The sequence below is a fragment of the Sorex fumeus genome, unplaced genomic scaffold, assembly GCF_029834395.1.
Source record: "Sorex fumeus unplaced genomic scaffold, SorFum_2.1 ptg000073l, whole genome shotgun sequence".
NCBI lineage: Eukaryota > Metazoa > Chordata > Mammalia > Eulipotyphla > Soricidae > Sorex > Sorex fumeus.
Window position 1 is genome coordinate 1108678 of NW_026606130.1, and position 25121 is coordinate 1133798.

At 39.9% G+C, this 25121-nt stretch overlaps 1 protein-coding gene across 2 annotated transcripts in view; it reads left to right on the forward strand.

The window, feature by feature from the left end:
• ZDHHC15 (zinc finger DHHC-type palmitoyltransferase 15) overlaps positions 1-25121 on the forward strand; it is a 216326-nt gene that overhangs the window by 165952 nt on the left and 25253 nt on the right. For both annotated transcript variants that reach the window (XM_056130115.1, XM_056130116.1), the window contains 2 exons: positions 4044-4147; positions 17749-17827. In XM_056130115.1, coding sequence (XP_055986090.1) covers positions 4044-4147; positions 17749-17795 — 151 coding nt within the window. In that variant the 3' untranslated portion in view covers positions 17796-17827. The remainder of the gene's footprint in view (positions 1-4043; positions 4148-17748; positions 17828-25121) is intronic.

Below are 25121 nucleotides of genomic sequence, written 5' to 3' on the forward strand. Positions count from 1 at the left end.
GAGCAGCCCAGCGGAAACGGCCAAAAGCATAATTATTTATAGTTATCTTGCAGCCCATTTTAGAACCACCCTTAGAGCTGCAACCGTTTTTTCATTTATATGAAGAAATGTAATTGGAATAGAAGAATTTTTTTTTATGTAGGAGTACTGCTATTTATTCAGCCACTGATTAGCTGATTGATTTGGGCATGAACTCCACCTTACTTTTTTTCATAGTTTTATTTATTTATTTGTCTTCTTATATTTATTTATTGAATCACAGCCTCTCAGTATCTATATTGCAGGGCTGGAGCTATAGCACAGCGGTAGAGCATTTGCCTTACAAGCGGCCAACATGGCCGACCTGAGTTCAATTCCTCCACCCGTCTCGGAGAGCCCGGCAAGCTACCGAGAGTATCTCGCCCGCATGGCAGGGCCTGGCAAGCTACCCGTGATGTATTCGATATGCCAAACACAGTAACAACAAGTCTCATGATGGAGACGTTACTGGGCCCGCTCGAGCAAATCGATGAACAACGGGAGGACCGTGAATCACCGTGAATCTATATTGCAAACCATAATGCCCCAAATTAGAGAGTATGGGGGAAATTGTCTGCCATAGAGGCAGAGAAGGGGTTTGATGGGGGAGTATACTGGGGACATTGGGGGTGGAAAATGTGCACTGGTGGAGAGATGGGTGTTCGACTATTGTGTGACTGAAACTCAAACATGAAACTTTGCAACTATATCATGGTAATTTAATAATAATAAAAAAGAAATCAAGGGGAAAGAAGAGAATGGGATGTAATGGGTGAACAGGGGTCAGAACTTCAGTTATAATTGTGATATGGTTGAGTGGTATAGCCAAATCTGCAGAACACAGAGTCAGCAACACTGAAAACATGGGTTCTAAACTACAACCACGAAACTTTGTAATATGCTTGTGAAGTTGACAGGCGGGGAATGGGGTGGAATTGTGGGTGGAAAGTGAATATGGAAACATTGGTGAAGCGAAGTTGACACTGGTGGTAGGATTGATGTTGAAGTATTATATGTCTAAAACTCAATTATCAAAAAAATGAGCTGTGGAATATCCCACTATCCTAGCTATAAACCACCAAATAAAACTGTGCCAGTGGGTAATGTTGACTAATAATTGTACCTCTCCCTTTTTCTCTCTCTTTCACACACACACACTCATGTCAAAGGTCTAAGATGAGTCTTGTATTATAAAGAACAATGAAAAACTCAAAACCTTTTACATTATAATTACTATACCTATATCCTCTGTAAAAGATCTATAATAAGATCAGTCAACTTTCAATTAGCACTTTTACAAACAAGACGAAACCATAAGTAATATCAATAAATAATCTGAAAGTCATTCAGACATAGTTTAATGTATTCAAATATATATACTTATTACTCAAATAATAACTTTTCTAGCCAAGACTAGTTAAATCTCATATAATTCCCATCTGTTAAGGACAGACTAAACAGTGAGGTCGCCCTGTAAACATAGGTGTCCACAAAGTAAATCCTATGCATAGATAATTGCTCCAGAATCTACACTTTAGAGATTTATCATTTTAGTCCTTTCTCTGAAAACTTCAGAAACTTTCTGTTATATATGCCAAATAGCAGGACACTCAGACTTTACTGTCTGTCACCAATTAACCAGACAAATCGCTCCACCAACTAAGAACGGCCATGCACCACCACCCACGGAATCGAGAAAGAGCTATCAATCTGTCAATCCTGTCCGTGTCCGGGTCGGGTGAGGTTTCCCGTGTTGAGTCAAATTAAGCCGCAGGCTCCACTCCTGGTGGTGCCCTTCCGTCAATTCCTTTAAGTTTCAGCTTTGCAACCATACTCCCCCCGGAACCCAAAGACTTTGGTTTCCCGGAAGCTGCCCGGCGGGTCATGGGAATAACGCCACCGCATCGCCAGTCGGCATCGTTTATGGTCGGAACTACGACGGTATCTGATCGTCTTCGAACCTCCGACTTTCGTTCTTGATTAATGAAAACATTCTTGGCAAATGCTTTCGCTCTGGTCCATCTTGGGCTGGAGCGATAGCACAGCGGGTAGGGCGTTCGCCTTACAAGCGGCCAACATGGCCGACCCGAGTTCGATTCCTCCGCCCCTCTCGGAGAGCCCGGCAAGCTACCGAGAGTATTCAATATGCCAGACACAGTAACAACAAAGTCTCCAATGGAGACGTTACTGGGCCCGCTCGAGCAAATCGACGATCAACGGGAGGGCCTTTACCTTTACCTTTACCACCAATTAACAGCAATTTATCTTCACTGTATTCAATAATTTTGAAAGTGCTAGATTTTCCCCACTTTATTTAAACACTGTGGTTTACAAAGTTGTTCATGATGACTTGTTACAGGAATTCATTATTCCAATACCAATTCCACTACTACTGTCACCTTCCTTCCACCACTGTCTACACTTTCCCAACATCCCCTCATGCCTGTCCCCATAGCAGGCCCATAATAATTTATTTTATGTTGCTTGTTACAACTACATGGCTAACAAGATGATAAAATATTTCTCTAGAAAAAAATTGTGAAAATTGTTGATTCTCAACATGGTGACATTAAGTCCTTGTATGAGAGTGTACTAAGCTGTTGTAAGTTAAGCCTTCTTTGTTAATGTTTTTGTTAGTGGAGATTGGTTGTCTTCTGTGTTACATCCCATCCAATCTGGTGTGCTACTATTGGGATATCAATGTTGTAGAGTTTGGAAATGTCTTCAGAAAATCCAGAATATTTTATTGGACAGTTTGGCTAGAGGCAAAATGGTGGCTTTGGCGTGTGGAAGTGGCTGTCGGGCCTTTGTTAGGGAGGAAGCTGGCCTGCTTCTTCCCTTCTGAGATTGTCCTGGCGGTCTCAGCCAGAAACGGGTCTCTGAAAAATTTTTGCAACTTGTGATCTCTTTCAAGATTTATTTATGAGTCTCTGGAACAAGGCCAGTAGATGAGCTTATGTGGCAGTAATGGTGGTTCATGGGTGTACTGGATGTTCCAGAGGTATGGGGAGGTCACCCATCCTGATGCCAAGAAAACCTGGAGTTTTCAGTCAAAAGGACTTATGTATCTTAAGTTTTTGACAGATTAGGTTCTATATGAGGATCAGTCCTGATGTGGAGTCATGCTGGAGGCATGGCAGTGGCTTTGGGGTGTGATAATGGCTGCCAGGGCTTTGTGAGAGCTGGCCCCCACATCCGAGATCACCCCCAAAGTTCTCATCCATGCAAGAATGGGTGTCTGAGAAATTTTTGCAGCTAGTTGATCTCTTTCAATATTTATTTATGATTTTTTGAACAAGGCCAATAAATGAGCTTACATTTATGATTTTCTTGAACAATGCCAAGAGTTGAGCTTACAGAAGTGGTGGGATGTGGGTGTTATGCCGGGTCTTCCAGAAGTTTGGGGAGGTGGGGGAAGGGATGTCACCAATCTTGACTCCAAGAAGGCCTGGAATTTTCTGAATGTGCTGGTTTTTATTAAAAAAAATGAGAATCAAAACAGAAAAGAATATAAATTGGTGTCATCATGGATCATTCAGTATTTATAAAGCTTGTTGTTTGTGCATAGTGCCATATCAGAGATTTTGGGAAAAAAACTAAAGGAGTTGTTTACAAACAAAAACATTCAACACTAAGACAGAAACATCTAAGTTCTAGAAACTGAAAGCAGTGCAGTAACTGGTGCTAATGGCAAAATTTACTCCACCATCCACCATAGCTTTTGCTAATAGCTGCATAGTTTAAATTTTTCAAAGAGCTCCAACTCTAACTATAAAACTTATAAATCAGTGTTTAATTTTTTTAGGGTTCAGAGTGTTAATACAGCAGTTAAGGTGTTTGCTTTCCATGTGACCGATCCAGGTTTGGTCCCTTGCACCCATATGGTTTCATGAGCACCACCAGGAGTATCCCTTAAGTGCAGAGCCAGGAGTAACCCCTCAACATAGCCGAGTGTGGCCCAAAATCAAAATAAATAAATATGACTTTATTAGTTGCAGGAGCTCACTCTTTCTTTTCTCCTCCAGCCCTGGTGATGGACACTCCTTCCCTATCAGGTCTGTAAATGAGTCACAGAACCCACTGCTAGCAAATGAAGAACCCTGGGAAGACAATGAGGATGACAACCAAGGTAAGAAGGCTTGAGAGTAAGTAATTTCTCCAATAGGCCAAGTATTGATTGTATTAGACAGGCTAAATAATGTAGTGTTGTGAGGAAACTGTCCAGAAACATAATATATGCATGTCAAACTCATAAGTTACCTTTAGTTGCAAACGGAAAAATGTGACCAAATCTTTTTAGAAAATAAGGTGGCTTAGGTAAAATTAGATAGCATCTTGGATTGTTTGTTAACAACTTTGTGGAAACATGAATAGTAACCAATCAGATGTATCAGGAAACAATAATTGTTGCTGTGCATGTTTTTTAAAATTTCCTATGGCTTGGTCATGCTTCTCAAAATTTAATATCAGTCACTTAATATGATCAATAGACAGCTCACCTTTATCTATCATATTTCTTCATATTAATTATTTCATTTAAATATTATAATCAGTATGCTAATTTATCTTTTAGAATAGTTTAAATACACAAAACAATAACAAATAGTGGCAAACCTACACATGCATACAGAGGGGTAAAGGAAAAATAAGGAAGCAGAATGTGACCCTTGTACATTTCTCTCACCAGAGTATTTGGATGAACTTGAAAATTTTTGAGAAGATCTTTTGTGTGCCCCCATTGCCACCTATTCTTTGTCTCCACATAATGTTGTGGTCAGTACTGTGCCTCAAACATCTATTTATGTTGCTGATATCAGCTCTCAGAGAATAAGTTTTAGTGTCTGATAATAGTAACATAATAGCTCATAGATATTTTGAGTGGAAGATTTAGTAGTTATTACAAACTGTATTTGAAATGAGTGAGGCTTAATAAAGGCATGGATGCTACGGACATAGGAAGTAGAGATGGGGAACAGACTTTCTTAATATTCTCACAAGTTCTGTATGCAGAAATCCAACTTTAGGGCAATGAATGATACTAGTGCTAAAAAAACAGCAAAATAGTCCAAAATTCATTTTTGTAAAAGACGAATTCTGGGACAGAGAGACAACCAACTAAGCTGAGTGCATGCTTTGTATGCAGGAGGCTACTTTCAATCCCTAGCACCACATGGTTCTGCCAGCACTGCCAGGAATGACACCTGATCATAGAGCCAGGAGTAACCCTCTAAGTATCACCAGATGTGGCTGGCCTGAAAAAAAAACCCGAAGAGTCTATTCCCATCTGAAACAACTTTAAAAACATAAGTAACTTCCTAACTTCATTTTGCTGATTTTATTGAAAAAGATACTGTCTTTTGTCCTACATTCCTTCAGCTACCAATTTTCTGAAAAGGCTTAATTACAGAAGTTCCAGGGAATGATATTTTAATTTTGGTATTAAGAAGTGTAAACTCTTAAAAAATAAGAAATATATAGGATCATGAGCTGGTTTTAAATGCTTCCATAATAAAAAATTCTATTCAAACCTGAGACTAGTGTAGCAAGGCAACACTTCAAATATATATTTAGAATTAGAGTTTTTTAAATTAGTGTTAAGGCAGTCTCAAACGGAAAACATTTTTAAAAAATCAAAATAATGAAAGTTTATATTTTGCATTTTTATATATTTTTGTTATTATTGCAGTTTAACCTGTTTATAATAGTAATGATTTTTCTGATTTTAATGTAGAGTTACTATACCTCACCACCAAAAAATTACCCATTTAAATTTCACCAAGATCCTTATGTTACTTCTGGTCTGCCTCTTCATTCATCCCCATTGATCCAGTACCTTACTTGGTACACATTTTCTTTAATACAAAGCCAATCATATATCATAGTATGATACTGTGTATTCCCTTGTTTAGTTTCTCTGTATATCACAAATGAGTGAGTTCATCAGGAATGTTTCATTCTCCCTGACTTATTTTGCTTAATATGATACCCTGAAGTTCCATCTACATTAAACTGCAATATATAACCTTTTCATATAGCTGAATAATATTCTGTTATGTATACAATATACAATTTTTTTACCTATTCATCTGTCGTTGAACATTTGGGTTGTTCCCGTATCCTCGTTTTTATACTAAGTGCTATAATGAAAAGGTGTGCATATATTGTTCTTCAATTAATGTGTTTAATTTTGGGTGGGTATATGCCAAGTAATGGAATCACTGGGTCATATCGAATTTCCATTTTTATTTTCTAAAAGAAATCTCCATATTGTTTCTCATAGATGTTCAACCAGATGACATTCCTACAGAATGTGGAATAGGGTTCTTTCTCACTCCATATTTACTGACACTAGTTGTTTCCAACCTTTAGTATCTAAGCCATTCTTACTGGTATATGATGATACTTCATACTTGCTTTTATTTACAGTTTTTCCGATAATAAGTGACAATAAACACTTTTTCATATGCCTACTAGCTGTTTATATATCCTCTTTTAGGAAGTGCATTTTCATCTCCTATTCCCATTTTTTGATGGGGATCTTTAGAGTTTTGTTGTTAAGCTATAGAATACTTTATCTCTCTTGCATATTAGTTCCTTATCTTATATGTAGGTTGTGAATATTTTCTCCCTTTCACTAGATGACTTATTACTTAGTCCTGAGTTTATTTTTTATGCAAAATCTTTATTTGTTGTAATCCCATTAGTTTATTTTTATGTTATCCTTGCTAGTGGAGTTAAATTATTGAAAACACCTCTGTGCTTCATACCCAGGAGAGTTAAGCTATGTTTTTTAAATGTGTTTTACGGACTCTTGTCTTATCTCTAGGTCTTTTTAAAAATTTTTTTATTTTATAAGATCATTCACAATATTTTATTACTGTTAATATTCAAACACCAATCCCACCACCATTACACCTTCCCACCACCAAATTTGGGATGTTTCCATCCCAAGCCCCAATCCCTGTCAACCGAAATCATATATTTTGTATTGCCTGTTATGGAAAACCGCTGAAAATGCTATAAAAAGTATCCATTAGAGGAGACAATGTGATGATTGTTCTATTTTGGCAGGGGCTATTAACACATTCTTTAGAATATCACTAACATGTTGCTAACGGTTGAGTGATATGAGTTTTCATGTATATGTCTATATGAAACTATGTATATAAGCATACATATGTGTATATTTTTCCCTCTATGATTTGTTGCCTACTATGTGAACCCCATCAAATGTGGTGTGGTACTTACGGAGAATGGGTAGAGAGTGTCTTATGATGTGCGTATGGTCCAGGAATACATTCACTCATACTTGAGACTTGGCCAAGCGTGTGGGGAATGGCCTTGAGCATGGCAGGTGGTTGGATTATGGAGGTTTTGGCTGCCAGAGCTGTGTCCCTTTGGCAGGGAAGGCTCTCACCCGCCCCCCCACCCCCACCCCGGGGCGCCCCAGGTGAAACAGCTTGGCTATGGTGGGTGTCATGTTACTCCCTTCTGGGAGAAAAAGCCATGTGATCTGGATGGTGCCCAAGGAGGAGATTCTCTGCCACCCACAGGAGGTGGCTTCTGGGTGTGACCACTGGGTCGCCAGAGACTGGGGGAAATGAGCAGAGGATCTCCTCTCCTGGTCCGGTTGTAAGCTCTAGGTATTTAATCCATTTTTATTAGAGTTTATCCTAAGTCTTTTCAGAATGTCATTGGGACTTTGATTGTTATTGTATTAATTCTGTATAATGCTTTGTATAATATGGCAATTTTAGCAATGTTAGTTCTTGCAACTTATGAACATGGAATAGTTTTCCATTTCCTTGCATCCTATTTTCATTTCTTTAAATAGTGACTTGTAGCTCTCTGTGTATAAGTCTTCACATTCTTTGTTAAGTTGATTCCTCGGTATTTAATTTCAGGGACATGTATTAATAATTTTAATTAATTTTAAGCACCATGACTTAAAATACTGTTAATAACAGAGTTCTATGCATGTGATGTTTCAACACCACTCCTTCTACCACAGTGCAAAGCCCCTCAACCTAATCCTGTTTTCCCTACCCTGCTATGCTCAGCTTTGTAGACCAGTTCTCAGATTTTTTGCCTTTGACAATTTATTATTCCTTATTCCCTTCACTTCCCTTTCCTTTCCTTCCCTTCCCTTCCCTTCCCTTCTCTTCCCTGCCCTGCCCTCTGATACCTTTCCCTACCCTACCATACCCTTCCCTTCCCTCCCCTCTCCTTCTCTCCCTTCCTTCCATTCCTTTCCCCTTACCCTCCTCTCTCCTCTTCTCTCCTCCCCTCTCTTTTATTTCCACTCCCCTCCCCTTCCTTTCTCTTCCTTTCCACTCATCTCTCCTCTCCTTTCCCTCCTCTCCCCTCCTCTATTTTTCCATTCATTTCCTTCCCTTCTCCCCTCCCCTTCCATTCCTCTTCCCCTCCCTTCTCTTCCTTTCATTTCCCTTCCTTTCTCTTCCTTTCCTTTCCCCTCCCTTCACTGCCACTTCCCTCCGCTTCCTTTCCCCATTTCCCTCCCTCCCTTTCCTTTCCCTTGTTTTCCTTTCCCCTCCTCATTCCTCCCCTTTCTCTCCCCTCCTTTCTCTTTTCCTTCCTTCCCTTCCCATCTTCTTCCCTCCCCTTCCACTTTCCTTCCCTTCCCTTCTCTTTCATTCCTTTTCCTTCTCTACCCTACCCTTCTCCAACTTTTCTCTTCCTTTCTCTTTCCCTCCCCTCCCCTTCCCTTCCCCTTCCTTTCCATTCTTTTCTCCAACTTTTCCTCTCTGCTCCCCTACCCTTCCCATTTCCCTTCTCTTCACACCCATTTCCTATTCCCTCCTCTCGTCTCTCCTCCCCTTTCCTTCCTTTTACCTTTCATTCCTTTCCCCTCCTTTACCTTTCCATCTTTTGTTTTTGTTTTTGGGCCACACTCACTCTGCATTCAGATTATTCTGGTAGGCTCACAGGATCATATGGGGTGCTGAGGAATAAACCCATGTCTGCCACATGCAATGGAAATGCACTATCCATTGTATTATAGCTCCAACCCTCACTTATTATGTTTCTTTATATTACACATATGAAGAGCTATTATTCTGTATCCATCCCTTTCCTTCTCACTTAGTTCTCTCAACATGATACAATGAGATATTTCTTCACACCTGTGAGACCAGTACACACCAGAAAGAACAAAAACATTCTGTTAATCTGGATCATCCACTGTGGTAGGAATGTCAACTGGTTAAATCTTTTGAGAAAACAATATGGACACTTCTCAAAAATACAAATTGAGCTTCTATGTGATTCAGCAATTCAACTTCTTGGTATATATTCCCAAGGGCCCAAAAATCTGTTTTGAAAAGACTGTACTCCTATGTTTGTTGAAGCACTATTCACAATAGGCAGAACCTGGAAACTACCCAACTGTTCAAAAACCATTGACTGGGCAGAACCAGCACGTCCTTCCCACCCTGCCAAGGCCACGAGTTGCCCCTCCATGAGCAACTCTCCGGCACAGCCATGGCACAGAGGTAAAGCAACCTAATTTGGAACCCAGCAGCTTTGGGCAGAAATGTGAATGGACTATACGTTAGACTATGGCACCATGCCCCCCACCCCCCCTCCTGGGAGGGAAAGGGTGCCTGTCTCTTCCACTTTTCCCTCCCCTCTCCCGGCAGCACAGTGGCTGCTGCCTCAGAGCTTATTGGACAGCCAGGTAGGAGCCGGTGGTGACGAGGCAACTGCAGCCTCATGGGATGGGGGGCGGAACCGGCACGTCCTTCCTGCCCTGCCGAGGCCACAAGTTGACCTCCACGAGAGGCTCTCAGGCACATCCATGGCTCCAGGGGCACACAAACCAATCTCAGAACTATGCGGCTTTTGGCAGAAATCCCTTCATACTTAATTAGTAAAATATCAGAAATCCAAAATTGCGTGCAACATCATATGGTCTTCATAACCAGCAATGTAAAACAAATTATTTCACAATGCCTTTTCAGCAGTTCTGATTGTTGGGGGAAAATTCCAAACAATAATGGTGCATTTTTTGTCGAAATAATGAATGTAATCAAAATAGAGAGAGTTAAGTAGAAATCATCTGCCTCACAGGCATCAGGAAGGGTGGGAAGGGGTTTTTGGTGGTGAAAAATATGCACTGGTGAAGGAATGGGTGTTTGATCATTGAATGACCAAGACTTAAACCTGAAAGCTTTGTAACTTTTCTCACGGTGATTCAATAAATAAATTTTGAAAAACTATTGACTGGATAAAGAAACTATAGTATATGGTATATATACACAATAGAATACTACTCTTCTATAAGTAAAGACAAATCATGAAATTTGTTGCTATATAGAAGGATCTGGAGTGTATTATCCAGAGTGAAGTCAATCAGGAGTAGTATTGTAAATCGTGATGTCTAAATTGAAAAAAAAATATAAGATTTGGTTGCTGACCAAAAAAAAAAAAAGAAGAAGTGCAGAGAAGGTAAAAGGAAAATCATAAGTGATGCATGAAACCCCAAGCTCAATGAAGAAGACAGTAACTGATGCCAAGAATGATTTTGAATATTTAGGGACTAGAAAGGGCTGAAGCGATAGCGTGGTGGGTAGGGCATTTGCCTTGTACACGGCCGATCTGGCTGACCCACTTTCGATTCCTCCACTCCTCTTGGAGAGCCCGGTAAGCTACCGAGAGTATCTTGCCCATACGGCAAAGCCTGGCAAGCTACCCGTAACATAGCTTGCCAAACACAGTAACAAGTGTCACAATGGAGACGTTACTGGGCCTTCTAGAGCAAATTGATGAACAACGGGAGTGACAGTGACAGTGACAGGGACTAGCAAGAACTCACAGCAGAGCCTAGCAAGCTATCCATGGCATATTTGATATGCCAAAAACAGTAACAAAACAGGTCTCAATATTCACCAAATACACATCCGACAAGGGGTTGATATCAAGGATATACAAGGTACTGGTTAAACTACACAAGAAGAAATCACCCAACCCCATCAAAAAATGGGGCGAGGAGATGAACAGAAACTTTCGCAAAGAAGAAATCCGAATGGCAAAAAGGCACATGAGAAAATGCTCTACATCACTAATCATCAGAGAGATGCAGATCAAAACAACAATGAGATATCATTTCACACCACAGAGACTGGCCCACATCCACAAGAACAAAAGCAACAGGTGCTGGCGCGGATGTGACGAGAAAGGGACCCTCCTTCACTGCTGGTGGGAATGCTGGCTGGTCCAACCCTTTTGGAAAACAGTATGGACGATTCCAAAAAATTAGAATTTGATCTCCCATTTGACCAAGCTATAGCACTCCTGGGAATATATCCCAGAGAGGCAAAAAGGTATAGTCGAAGTGACATCTGCAATTGTTTGTTCATTGCAGCACTCTTTACAATAGCCAGAATCTGGAAAAAACCTGAGTGCCCGAGAACAGATGACTGGTTAAAGAAACTTTGGTACATTTACACAATGGATTACTATGTAGCTGTTAGAAAAGATGAAGTTATGAAATTTACATACAAGTGGTACTACATGGAAAGTATCATGTTAAGCGAAATGAGTCAGAAAGAAAGGGATAGACACAGAAAGATTGCATTCATCTGGGGAACATAAAGCAACAAAACGGGAGACTAACACCCAGGAATGGCTCAGATTAGTACCAGGAATTTTGCTCCATGACTTGAAGGCCAGCCACATGTGCTAGTTGAAAAGGAAGCTTAGATATAGAAGAGAGCACCAAATAAAGGGTGTTGTGAAGACCCTCCCAGGGTGGGAGAGACATGCTAAAAGTAGTCTATAGACCAAACATGATTGCCACTCAATGCCCCTCTGGCAAAACACAGTACCCAAAAGAGAGAGAGAGAACAAGGGGGAATGCCCTGCCACAGCGGCAGGGTGGGACGGGGGGGGGGGGTGGTGGGAGGGATGCTAGGACCCGTGGTGGGGGAGGATGGGCACTGGTGGAGGGATGGGTACTTTATCATTGTATAACTGAAACCCAAGCACAAAAATTTATAAGTCTATAAATGTACTTCATGGTGTTTCACTAATAAAAAAAATGATAAATAAATAAATAAAAATAAAACAAACAAACAAACAAAAAAAGGTCTCATTTCCCTGAACCTAAAAGAGCCTCCAATAAGGCAGCGTTGGGAAAGACGAGTAAGGAGAGGGTGCTAAAATCTCAGGGCTCGGATGAATGGAGACGTTACTGGCACCCACTCGAATAAATCGATGAACAGCGGAATGACAGTGATACAAAAAGAACTACTATGTAATTCACTACTCCCTGCAATCCTAACTAAATATTGTTTTACATATAGGAATGTTAGATTGATTCCAACTAATATTTATTGAGTTACTATTATATTCAGGTTGTTTACAGATATTGTTACATGTAAAATCATAATGACTTGATAAGAAATATAAATAACCATATTTTATAAGTGAGAAAATTCAAACACAAAGAAGCCCAAAGTCACATGGCTAGTAAATGTAGTAATTCAGTCTCTAAAATTCAAAACCTTAAATACAACCCAATGACTCTTTGCTCTTATTTAATTTTTTTATGTAGGAGTACTGCTATTTATTCAGCCACTGATTAGCTGATTGAATTGGGCATGAACTCCACCTTACTTTTTTTTCATAATTTTATTTATTTTTTTAATTTTCTTCTTAAATTTATTTATTGAATCACTGTGGGAAAAGTTACAAAGCTTTCAGGTTTAAGTCTCGGTCATACAATGATCAAACACCTCTCCCTTCACAAGTACTCATTTTTCACCACCAAGAACCCCAATATACCCCCCTACCCCTCCCAATGCCTGTGAGGCAGATGATTTCTACTTAACTCTTCTCTACATTGATTACATTCATTATTTTGACAAAAGATGCACCATTATTGTTTAGAATTTCTCCCCCAACAATCAGAATTGCTGAAACGGCATTGTGAAATACTTTGTTTTCTATAGCTGGTTATGAGAATCGTATAATCTCGCATGGCTGCAATAGCGGCCTTGCGGTTTTGGATTTCTGCAAAGAGCCAGATAATTACGAGACTGGTATCTATCTGTGGGTCTGGTTTTATGGCTGTGCCGGAGAGCCACTCGAGGGGGGCAACTCGTGACCTTGGTAGGGTGTGAAGGATGAGTCGGTACCACACCCTTCCCAAGAGACTGCAGTTGCCCCATCACCGCCGGCTCATACCTGGCTTTCCTCTAAGCTTTGAGGTGTCGGTGACCTTGCTGCCGGGTGGGGCGGGGGGGGGGGGGGAGAAAGGCAGAAAGGAGCAACACCCTTCCTCTCCTGGAGAGGCATGACACCAGAGTTTAACTCATGGTCCATTCACTTTTCTGCTGCAAGCTGCCAGGCTCAGGACTAAGTCCTTTTGCCTCTGGAGCCATGGCCGTGCCGGAGAACCGCTCGTGGGGGGCAACTCGTGACCTCGGTAGGGCATAAAGTACGAGCTGGTACCGCCCCCCCTTCCCATGGACTGCAGTTGCCCCGTCACTGCCGGCCCATTCCTGGCTTTCCAATAAGCTCTGAGGCGGCAGCCACCTTGTATGTGGTCCAGATGCATTTCTGCCCAAAGCCGCCTGGTTTCAAGATTTGTTTCTGAGTCTCTGGGATTATGGACATTAATTAGCTTGATCAGGAGCCAGAGAGGCTTTTGTAGGCGGCAAGTGGGGTTCTCGCTGGGATGGGGAGGAAAGGGCCGATTCCCTCCATCTTGTGAGGCCCTACGTGTCTCGTCACTGCAGGCCCAAACCTGACTGTCCAGTGGCCTCTGGAGCATGGTGGTCACCGGGCTGCCAAAGGTATCAGGCCAAGGTACGAAACCTATTCTCACCTGGAGTGGCCCAGCGCCAGTAACCTACTGCAGGAACAGGATGCATTTCTGCAAAAGCCTTTGGGTTCCGAGATTTGTTTCTGAGTCTCTGGGATCATGGCTGTTAAGCAGTTTGATCAGAAAACAGAGAGGCCATGCCTTCAATTATATAACTGAACTGGAGGTGGTATGTGGGTGTGTTTCCAACATACCTAACTTTTGGCCGTTTACTTTCTTGGTAAACTTTGCCCCAAGTTTTTGGAGTCTGGCCAAAGGCACAGCAGCAATTTTGGGGTATCTGAAAGTCTGATGGTGCCATCAGGCTGCTGATGCACTCGCCTCGCAGGTACAGATTGACCTGCTGACAGCACCATACCCCCTCTTATTTAATTTTTAAAGTAAATTTATTATTTTTGGCTTGCAATTCTATTAATAATGGTAATTTCAACAACACACACATGACCAGGTTAACTGTCTCTTTCCTCCAAGAACTCCCCCCCTTCCCTCTCATTTGCTCCCCAGCTCAATTGTGTGGGTCAGTTTCCCTATAATGTTGACTTTAGTATTTTTGTTGCTACCTTGCTGTGTATCTTTAAGTCCCACATGTGAGAGATCGTTCTGTATCTGTTCCTTTTGTTCTGATTGGCATCACTCAGCATGACATCCTCTCTTGTTTAAATCTTTTAGTGTTTTTAAATGTCCATTTAAAAAATTATTTCAGTTTCTATGCCTCTTTCATGAGAAGTAGAATTATGGAAACATATGGATAAAGCTGTAGCATAGGAATCATTTTCATGTTCTGCCACTAGCTTTAGTGTATAACTTTTGTGAAATCCTTTTCCTCTCTGGACCTCAGCCTCAATTTCATGGTCTCTAAGTTATCTTCACCTGTAAGGTTCAAAGTTCCATGATCTTATCTGGTAATGATGGGTCAAAAGTCAGACCACAGGAAACAAACAGCTCCTTTCATTTAATTTGAAGCAATTTTAAATACTAGAAGCCACTTATCAAAGTATTGATAATATACTTTCTATATTAGGCAGCCATATTTTTTCATCAAGCATTCTAACTATATTGACTCCTGCCTCATTAGGTATTGTATCTCCCTCTTTTTACCTCCATTAAGCATTTTGACTAATGAATTTTAAATAACCTGTTCTTAAAGTTGTAGTTTGCCCTTACTCTGAGTAGCAATCTTGGGCCAGAGAGATAAGGTTCAGGTTAAGGTCCCCAATACCATTTATGGTCCCCCAAATTCATCAGAAGTGAACCCTGACTACCACTGGGTGTGGCTGAAAAGAAAACAAAAAACAATAGTAATCCTAGGTCTCATCCCACGCAACATCAAACACAATACACACTTTTAGAGAGGAGCTACTTTCTTTGTGGTAGTTAATCATTTTCCAAGTGACTTTCCACCCATGTTTCTAAAGAAGGGAGTGACCATGATCTCAGCTCCTGAAAGACTTACTCATACAGAACTATAATGAATGTTTATTTTACTATTTTAGCTGCATTGTCCAATCCTGATCTTTGAACTGTTATCTATCTTTGAAAGATTGCAAGTTTACAATCAATCATTTTATTTTATAGTGCATTTCTTTTTTATATGTGTGGGAGCATGCCCTATCAAAAACTTTGGTACCTAATTAAGGTACATAATTAAGTTGATCTCTATGTGAAGTTTTGTGCAGCATAAATAGTGTGGTGTTTACAGTAGTAGATACAAAGAGTATATCAATAAAGGGAAAAAGTATATCAGCTACAGTAGTGAAATTTTTAATTACTGGTGATAGTACTTAACTACATATTATAAGGATGAAGAATATCTGTATATATTCTAGTGAAGAGGCTATAATATTCCAACTAAGAAGTTTGACATAAAAATATAGCACTGAAACCATCCATTCTGAAGCACAGGAGGGAATTTGGAATTGAGGGAAGTAATCTCAGAGAATAAAATATAGCCTGATGGTAGAAGTCATAGTGGACTTGATACAGTAATAAAAGTTCATTATTTTATGGTCTTGAGTGATATTAATATAAGTAAAGGTAATTTTTTAAATGATTACCCAAACTTTAGTATACAGAATGAACTTTGTAACAACATGAACCAGAAGGAACAATAGATTGTCAGATTTGTGTAACAATGGCTTTGTGAGTGGTGATTAATATTATAAATGGAGAACAAAGACAAAAACAAGGGAAGGATACATTTTTAAAAACTGGGAATGATCCCAGTTATCAAAGAGATCTGAAAGTCATTTATATAAAAGTGGAAGCTAAATCCATGAGAGCTGTAAGAGATAAATAGGGGGATAGAATAAAGGTAAAGCAAGTAAATACAGTGTTAAATAACAATACCAGCATACACCTATGCGAACAAAGGAAGAAATGGAGAAATACAAAATCCTGGGTAAAAGCTAGAATTCCAAAAGGAAATCATAAATCCAGGAGAAGTAACATAAAAAATACATTATTGTGAGCATTACCCTGGTGTGTAGATGAAAAAATCTGAGTCTAGGTGTATAAATGTACTTGTATAACACCTTGAAGCAGTTTCAACTCAACCTACTCTTACATATTCCACAGTATATCCTATTTTTACCAATCTCTGAAAACTAATGATATACATAGCAGAAAGTATCCATATCATATGTGAAATATAAAGAGATATAATAAGGGAGCAACAAATGGCCAAAGCCAACAGAACCTGAGGACTGGTCTACAGAACTGGGCTTGCCATGCTGGTGGATCAGATGAGATTGTGGTGAGATTGAGGTTGAGGTTGAGGTTGAGAGGGACATATGGGCAGAAGTTGTGTTACTGGGAAATTGTATGCATGAAACCCTATCATTAGCACTATTGTAAATCCTATTGACATTTTCTTAATTTAAGAAGAAAATTGTTCCCACTGTGGAACTATGATCACAAAGATAGATATTCTCAGATGCACTTTTGCTTTCTCACTCTTCCTGAAATAAAGCAGCCTTATTTCTGGAAGTGCCTTGTAAATTAGTTTACTGACCTTCTGTGACAAGCCACCCTGGCTGGAATGTAACATTTATGGGGATATTATAAATAGACTTTGATTTCATAAAAGAGTATGTTCTAATTAAACAACTGTAAGAGATGACCACCATTCACATTATTTCAAATTTCAAAGTATCAAGCACATTATTATGCAGATAGCACAAAATGATTATACATTAAACAAGCCAATTCAGAGTATGCTTTCCTTTAGCAAAGGGCTGGATATTTTTTAAAAATTCATTTGTACTACAAACAGTGTTGCTTTTTAATTCCAAAGCCTCTTATTTTCTAAATGACTCATTACTTTTTTAGAAGAACAACAACATTATCCAGTGTAATAGAAAGTTAGGGCAATTTTTGTGAGTGGTAAGATCAAAAACATTCCATTAAAACCAAATGATGTTGATCTATCATCATATCTATTTTATTTGAATACCACCCGATATTATAGCGCATATAGTTCTTTTTATTTTGGTTTGTTTGGGGGCCACACCTGGTGGTGCATAGGGTTACTCCTGTCTCTCTGCTCCTGGATGACTCCTGGGGGTGCTTGTAGGATCATATGTGGTGGTGCAGATTTATAACCTGGGTCATTCGCATGCAAGGCAGACACTCTACTCCCTGTACTATCACTCTGGCTAGGAAAATTTTGATAAATAAAATTATCATGGCTCATAGCACAGAAAATTGACTATTCTTAGAATGTGAACGAGCTACTAATAAATGCTTCAGTACAATGCACCAGTCCTTATATTTACAAATGTCTGCCTCCTCCAGGGATTATAGAATGAAGCAATATACCCGTGAATAAATAGTTATCCATATAAGAAAAATGGACATTTAACCACCCTCATTTTTTATCCTTACAGATTATCCAGAAAGTTCATCATCTGTTGTCATGGAAACAGAAGCATAGCTGTTTTCACATATCCAGTATCTTTCAGACAGGTCAGTATTTTGAAGGAGACATAGAATGCCACATGAACTGCCAAGTGGCAGTGTTGGAAATAGAGTCAGAAAATCAGTGCATTTCACCCTAGTGAATATGAATAACAAATATTAAATTTGCCATTCTTACATTGTTTATATTAACAAAATCTCTGTACATAATTTCCTTGTGTAACAAACTGAAAACAACTCTCTTACTACTTACAAAATCATACTTGAACTAAAAGACTCTGGTATCCAAAAACAAATAAATATCCTGTATAGCTTATTTTCTTATACTCTGAATTACGAACCTTGGCCTGATGCAGTTTCAGTCTCAGAAATAACATAGATTAAAAATAGATTCTTTTTGCCTGACTCCATTATGTCAGTAAATAACCTACTCTTACCCATTCACAGACAAAGAGCATTATCCTTACACTACAATTCTTCACAATATGCTACCAATTTGTTCATCAGTGACAGGCAGTCTTACTAGATTAGCCTAGTGAAAAGTTAATCTTTCCCTGTGCAACATTCATAAGTAAATAAGCCCAATGTAATTCAGTATTAAAAGGATAATTTTGTGACAGAATTACCACAGAGATTGAAGCTCTGATCTAATAAGGCCTTCCAATTCCAGAAAAGCTGCCATTATTTAGAAAAAAAATCAGTTTATGAGTTCTCAGGTATTCACTTTTCTCCCTTACAGAACTCCGCCCTATGCCAGTACTGCTACTGTATTCACGATCACAATCATCCTGTTATTCGTCAATTGCCTCAAGCAGGCACCAGTAACGTCTCATTCTTCCTAGCCCTGAGATTTTTTTTTTTTTTTTTTTACTATTATTATTATTTTTTTATTAGTGAAACACCATGAGGTACAGTTGTAGATTTACTATTTTTTGTGCTTGGGTTTCGATTATACAATGATCAGATACCCATCCCTCCACCAGTGCCCATTTTCCACCCCCATGGATAATATCCCCCCCCACCCCCATCCCCCATCCCCCCTGCCTCTGTGGCAGGGCAATCCCCTGTGTTCTCTCTCTCCTTTTGGGTGTTGTGGTCTGCAAAAGAGGCATTGAGTGGCAAACATGTTCAGTCCATAGTCTACTTTCGACATGCATCTCCCCTCCTGGGAGGATCCTCCAAACACCCTTTATTTGGTGCTCTCTTCTCTATCTGAGCTGCTCTTTCCTCTAGAATGCCTGGCTGGCCACTAAGCTATGGAGTAATCCTCCTGGTGCTGATCTCAGCTATTCTTGGGTATTAATCTCATATTTTGTTGCTTTATATCCCCCAGATGAATGCAATCTTTTTATGTCTATCCCTCTCTTTCTGACTCATTTCGCTTAGCATGATACTTTCCATGTTGTACCACTTGTATGTAAATTTCATGACCTCATCCTTTCTTTTTTTTTTTTTTTCCCCTTTATTTTATTTTATTTTTTTTAAAGTTGTAGATTTACAATTTTTTGTGCTTTGGTTTCAATTATACAATGATCAGATACCCATCCCTCCACCAGTGCCCATTTTCCACCACCATGGATAATATCCCTCCCACCCCCATCCCCCCATCCCCCCGTCTCTGTGGCAGGGCAATCCCCTGTGTTCTCTCTCTCCTTTTGGGTGTTGTGGTCTGCAAAAGAGGCATTGAGTGGCAAACATGTTCAGTCCATAGTCTACTTTCGACATGCATCTCCCCTCCTGGGAGGATCCGCCCTGAGATTTTAAAAGAGCCATATTCAATGCTCTTTCAGGGTTAGGAGAATGAGACCCATCATTGTTACTGGTATTTGGCATATTGAGTATGACACGAGGAGTTTGCCAGACTCTGCAGGCAGGATACTTTCGGTATTACTACTGTATTAAGCCATTATATTCCAGACACTCTGCAGTTTTCTTGATACGTTATATAATTCAGCTTAATTATGCATTGAGTGTTCCTATTCTTGTTTTGTCTATGAGAAAACTCTATTCAGCTAGTAAAAGGATATTGCATTACATAATCTTAGAGCATGCTCTTTCTGCTATGGAATTCCATTTAAAGTCTGACATAGACTATTTTTGTTGTATATTTACTTATTAAAAATAACAAAGATTAAAATGAGCAAAGAAATAAATCTTAAATCTAAAATCCTAAGCTTTCATGTTCATGTAAAGCAAACTGTATGATAGCATTACCTAGATTTCAGTTATCCCTGATGTTTATCTCTATTGTTTTCTGATTTTAGCATTTTATTTGTAGGCATTCTATAGAGCACCAATACAACCTGTTAACAGATTAAAGAGGGGAAAATATCTGAGTAGATAAATTTAGGAAACCCCATACTAGCAAACTTAGAGCATTATCTTTTTTTTAAAATAAATAGATTTTATTTGGAAGGTTTTTTTAAGGTTTGGAGAGAGAGAGAGAGAGAGAGAGAGAGAGAGAGAGAGAGAGAGAGACAGAGAGACAGAGAGAGAGAGAGAGGAGAGAGAGAGTAATGTACTCAAGAGAGAACACGGGCTTCTCCAAGGGTGGAGAGAGCCTCTATACACATACCAGCACTAGAGACAAAAGTATGAAAGTACACATCTCAAGAGGAGAGATGCAGGTGACACATGTGCTCAGCCACCACATGTGCTCGGCCAGAGGGCGCAAGCAGCACATGGGCTCAGGCAGCATATGCGCCAGAGCATTATCTTTAGCATAAGAATTCTCAAATATTTTACTGTGTTGACATGTATTGTGCTATAAGCTATGGTTATTTTATTTATTAGAATTATCTGACCTATTTTATGATAGAGAAGGGAGCACCAAATAAAGGGTGTTGGGAGGATCTGCCCAGGATGGGAGATGCATGCTGAAAGTAGACTATAGACCGAACATGATTGCCACTCAATGCCTCTTTTGCAAACCACAGCACCCAAAGGGAGGGAGATAAGAAAATGGAATGCCCTGCCACAGAGGCAGGTTGTGATTGGGGGGATGGGGGTGGGGGAGGTACTGGGATCCGTGGTGGTGGAGAATGGGCATTGGTGAAGGGATGGGTACTCGATCATTGTATAACTGAAACCCAAGCACAAAGTATTGTAAGTCTACAACTGTACCTCATGGTGTTTCACTAATAAAACTTTTAAAAAAAAGAATTATCTGACCTAGCCAGAAGGGAATATTGTAGCCTTCTGAAATTATTTTCAGGTTAGATCATTGAACTGTCTTTAAAACACCCTAAATTAATGCTAATAGGAAGCAGTTGTTTCCCATTCTCCCACTCCCAGGGTTGAACAACTACAGTTCTGCTGCCTGTCTCTTTAGATTTGCCTATTTTTGACCATCTCGGTTCTACAGTACAAATCTAAGAGTTGATTTTGTTTGGTTTTCTATAATGCACTTGTTTTGTTTCTTTATATCTTCACATGAAAGAGATAATCCAGCATTTGTCTTTCTCTGTATGACTTACTTTATAACTCACCTTTAAACTTCTTCCATGTTGTCAGAAATAGCAGAATTTTCCTTATAGCTGATTCTTATCTTAGCTACTATTCTATGTGCTGCAATGAATAATGATGTGAATATGTCTTTGAATGATTTTTGCATGTGTTCTGGGGGTAGAAACACAGAAATTGAGTTGCTGGGTCATATGGCAGCTCAATTCTTTGTTTACTGAGCCATCTCCATGCTGTTTAATATAAAAGTTGAAATAAGAAATACTTCCATCACCAGTGGATGAGAGTTTCTTTATCATCACATCCCTATCAGCACAGTGTTCCAGTCTTTTTGATATGCCATTCTTACTGATGTAAGATAATATCTCATTGTCATCTTGATTTGTATTTCCATGATAATAAGTGATGATAAGAACTTTTTTCTGTGTCCGTTGGTTATCCATCTGTCTTCTTCAGAGAAGTGTCTATTTTCTCTCCTCATTTTTATAGGGTTTGTGGATTTTTTGTTGTTGATCACCATGATTTTTTGTTTGCTTTTTGGGTCACACCCGGCGAAACACAGGGGTTACTACTTGCTCTGCACTCAGGAATTACCCCTGGCGGTGCTCAGAGGACCATATAGGATGCTAGGAATCGAACCTAGGTCGGTCGCGTGCAAGGCAAACGCCCTACCCGTTGTGCTATTGCTCCAGCCCCCATCATGAGTTTTTAATATGTCACAGACATTAATTCTTTGTCCGATGTACTGAGTGCAAATGCTTTTTCACGGTTAGTTGAGTATCACTTAATTTTAGCCTGTACTTCTTTGGCCATGTAGAAATGTAGAAACTTTTTAGTTTGATTTTTTCCCCATTTGTTTATTTTCGTTTCTATTGCCTTTGCCAATGGAAATATATCATTAAAGATCTTTAAGAATCAAAGCTTGGAGAGTTCTTCCTATATTTTCCTAAATGTATTTTATAGAGTCTCCTGCCCCCGCGCCTGGCTGTCCTCACCGGGGCCCCTTGGAGGGGGGAGGGTTGAGTTTCTCTCCCCCGCCTCCACCCCAAGCAGAGCCCCAGCAGCTGAGGACCTCCGGAGCCAACCACGGCCATGCTGGGACCACTCTCCACATGTCCGGACGGGCTTCATGTATAAAAGAACTGGCAGAGGAACCCAGGCATGCAGGTCCCAGGGCTGAGGTCTCCAAGCCTACTCGGATTGGGACTGGGCCTTCTCCAACCAGACCCCCCATGTTCCAGTAGGTAGGCGTCACACCCACCAGCTGCTGCCAGTGCCAGGTTGGTTCCATCAATGGCCAAGAAGCAGAGACTATAAAACCCAGCTCCCTGAAGTGCATGGCCGCTTTTGCGGCCACGCAACATCTTATTTTTTTCCCCTTTTTAGAACCTGGCAGGCTACCAAAAGTATCCTGCCTTCACGGCAGAGTCTGGCAAACTTCCAGTGTTGTACTCAGTATTCCAAATACCAGTAACAATGATGGGTCTCATTCTCCTAATTCTGAAAGAGCATTGAAATGGCTCTTTTAAAATATCAGGGCTAGGAAGAAGGAGACGTTACTGGTGTCTGCTCAAGGAAATCGACAAACAACAGGATGATCGTGATCGTATTTTATAGATTCTGTACTGATCTCAAGGTTTTAGATCCAATTTTAACTGACTTTTTTGTAAGGTGTGAGATATGGATTCAGCTTTATTTTATTATGTGTTTTTTACATGTTTCCCAGGTGTCCTAGAACCACTTTTTGAAGAGGCTATCATTACTTCACCTCATACTTAGCTACTTTAAAAATCAGTTGGCCATAGAAATGGGACTTTTCTTTGGTTATTCAATTCTAAATCCATTGCGCAGAAAGTCTATCCTTATTCCAGTATAATGTTAGCTTTGATCACTGTAACTTTATAACATAGTTGCAAGTTATGTAATAAGATACCTTCTAATTTCTTATTTCTCAGCCTGGCTAATGATTTTTGGGATGTTTTATGGTTCTATACAAACCTTTTACTGCCTTTCTAAATCACTGAGGAATTTCATTGGAAACTGGATTGGGACTGCATTGATCACGATCATGATCATCCTGTTGTTCGTCGATTGCCTCGAGCAGGCACCAGTAACATCTCCTTCTTTCTAGCCCTGAGATTTAAAAGAGCCATATTCAGTGCTCTTTCAGGATTAGGAGAATGAGACCCATCATTGTTACTGGTATTTGGCATATTGAGTATGACACAGGAAGTTTGACAGACTCTGCCGTGCAGGCAGGACACCCTCGGTAGCATGCTGGATTCTCCAAAGTAAGAACGAGATAATAAGATGTTGCATGGCTGCACATGCGGCCGCACTTCTGGTATCTGGTTTTATAGTCATTGGGTCTTGGCCGTTGATGGAACCACCTGGTGCTGGTGGCAACTTGTGGGTGTGTCGCCTACCTACTGGAAGATGGGGGGTCTGGGTGGAGGAGGCCCAGTTCCAATCCGAGCAGGCTTCGAGATCTCAGCCCCGGGACCTGCATGCTTGGGTTCCTCTACCAGTTCCTTCATGCATGAGGCTTGACCGGACGTGTGGAGAGTGGGACTGAATTGAATGTATAGTAATTTAAATTAAATGGTCATTTTGAACAATACTGATTATTTCAATCCAGGGACATGGGATATTTTTTCATTTCCTAAGGTCTTCTCACTCTTTCTTATGCATTATTATAGTTAGTTTACATGGTATAGTTATCTCACATCTTTTGTCAAATTTATTCCTAGGTCCTTGATGTCTTTCTATTTTTGTTAGTCTGTTTTATTTTTTGTTTGATTCTTGATTTGGGGAATACACCTGGTACACACTATTTTGAATTAAGTATACTCCTTTGTCTCTTTCTTTTTCTAGTTCATGATTTGCATATCGTAATGCAACAGAAAATTTTTATATGTTGAATTTGTATCTGGTTACTTTGCTGTATTGATCTGGTATTTCTATGAGCCTTACAGTATAATAGGACACTTATGCATATTGTCATGCCATCTGTAAATTGTGACAATTTGACTTCTTTTACAGTTTGAATCCCACTGATTATTTGGTTTTGCCTGATCTTTTTTGCTAGGACTTCTACTACTATTGAATATTTTTTATATTTTGCTTTTTGAGTACCCTCTGGAGATGCACAGAGGGTACTCCTGGTTCATACACTCAGGAATTACTCCTGGCGGTGCTTGGGGGATCATATGGGATGCTGGGAATCCAAACCGGGTCAGCTGCCTGCAAGGCAAATGCCCTACCTCCTATGCTATTTCTCCACCCCCTTGAATATTTTTAATAATATTGAATAACAGTGGAGAATGTGGCCATCCTTGCCTTGTGCTTGATCTCAGATGGAATGCTTTCAGTTTTTCACCAGTGAGAATGATACTGAATGTGGATTTGTTATAAACAGCCATTACTGTTTTAAGGATGAGTCCCTCCACCCCTATTTATTGAGACTTTTTATGATGAATGGATGTTGGATCTTGTAGAAAGCTTTCTTTTTCATCAATTTATAAGATTATATGATTTTCTCTTTTCTTTTACTAATGGTTGTATTGGGCTGGAGCGATAGCACAGCAGGTAGGGTATTTGCCTTGCACACGGCTGACCCAAGTTCTATTCCTCCATACTTCTCGGAGAGCACAGCAAGCTACCGAGAGTATCCCGCCCGCATGGCAAAGCCTGGGAAGCTCCCCGTGGCGTGTGCAATATGCCAAAAACAGTAACAACAAGTCTCACAATGGAGACATTACTGGTGCCCGCTCAAGCATATCAGTGAACAACAGGAGGACAGTGCTACAGTGCTAAATTGTTGTATTACACAAATTGATTTGCATATGTTGAATAATACTTGAATCGCTGAAATAAATGC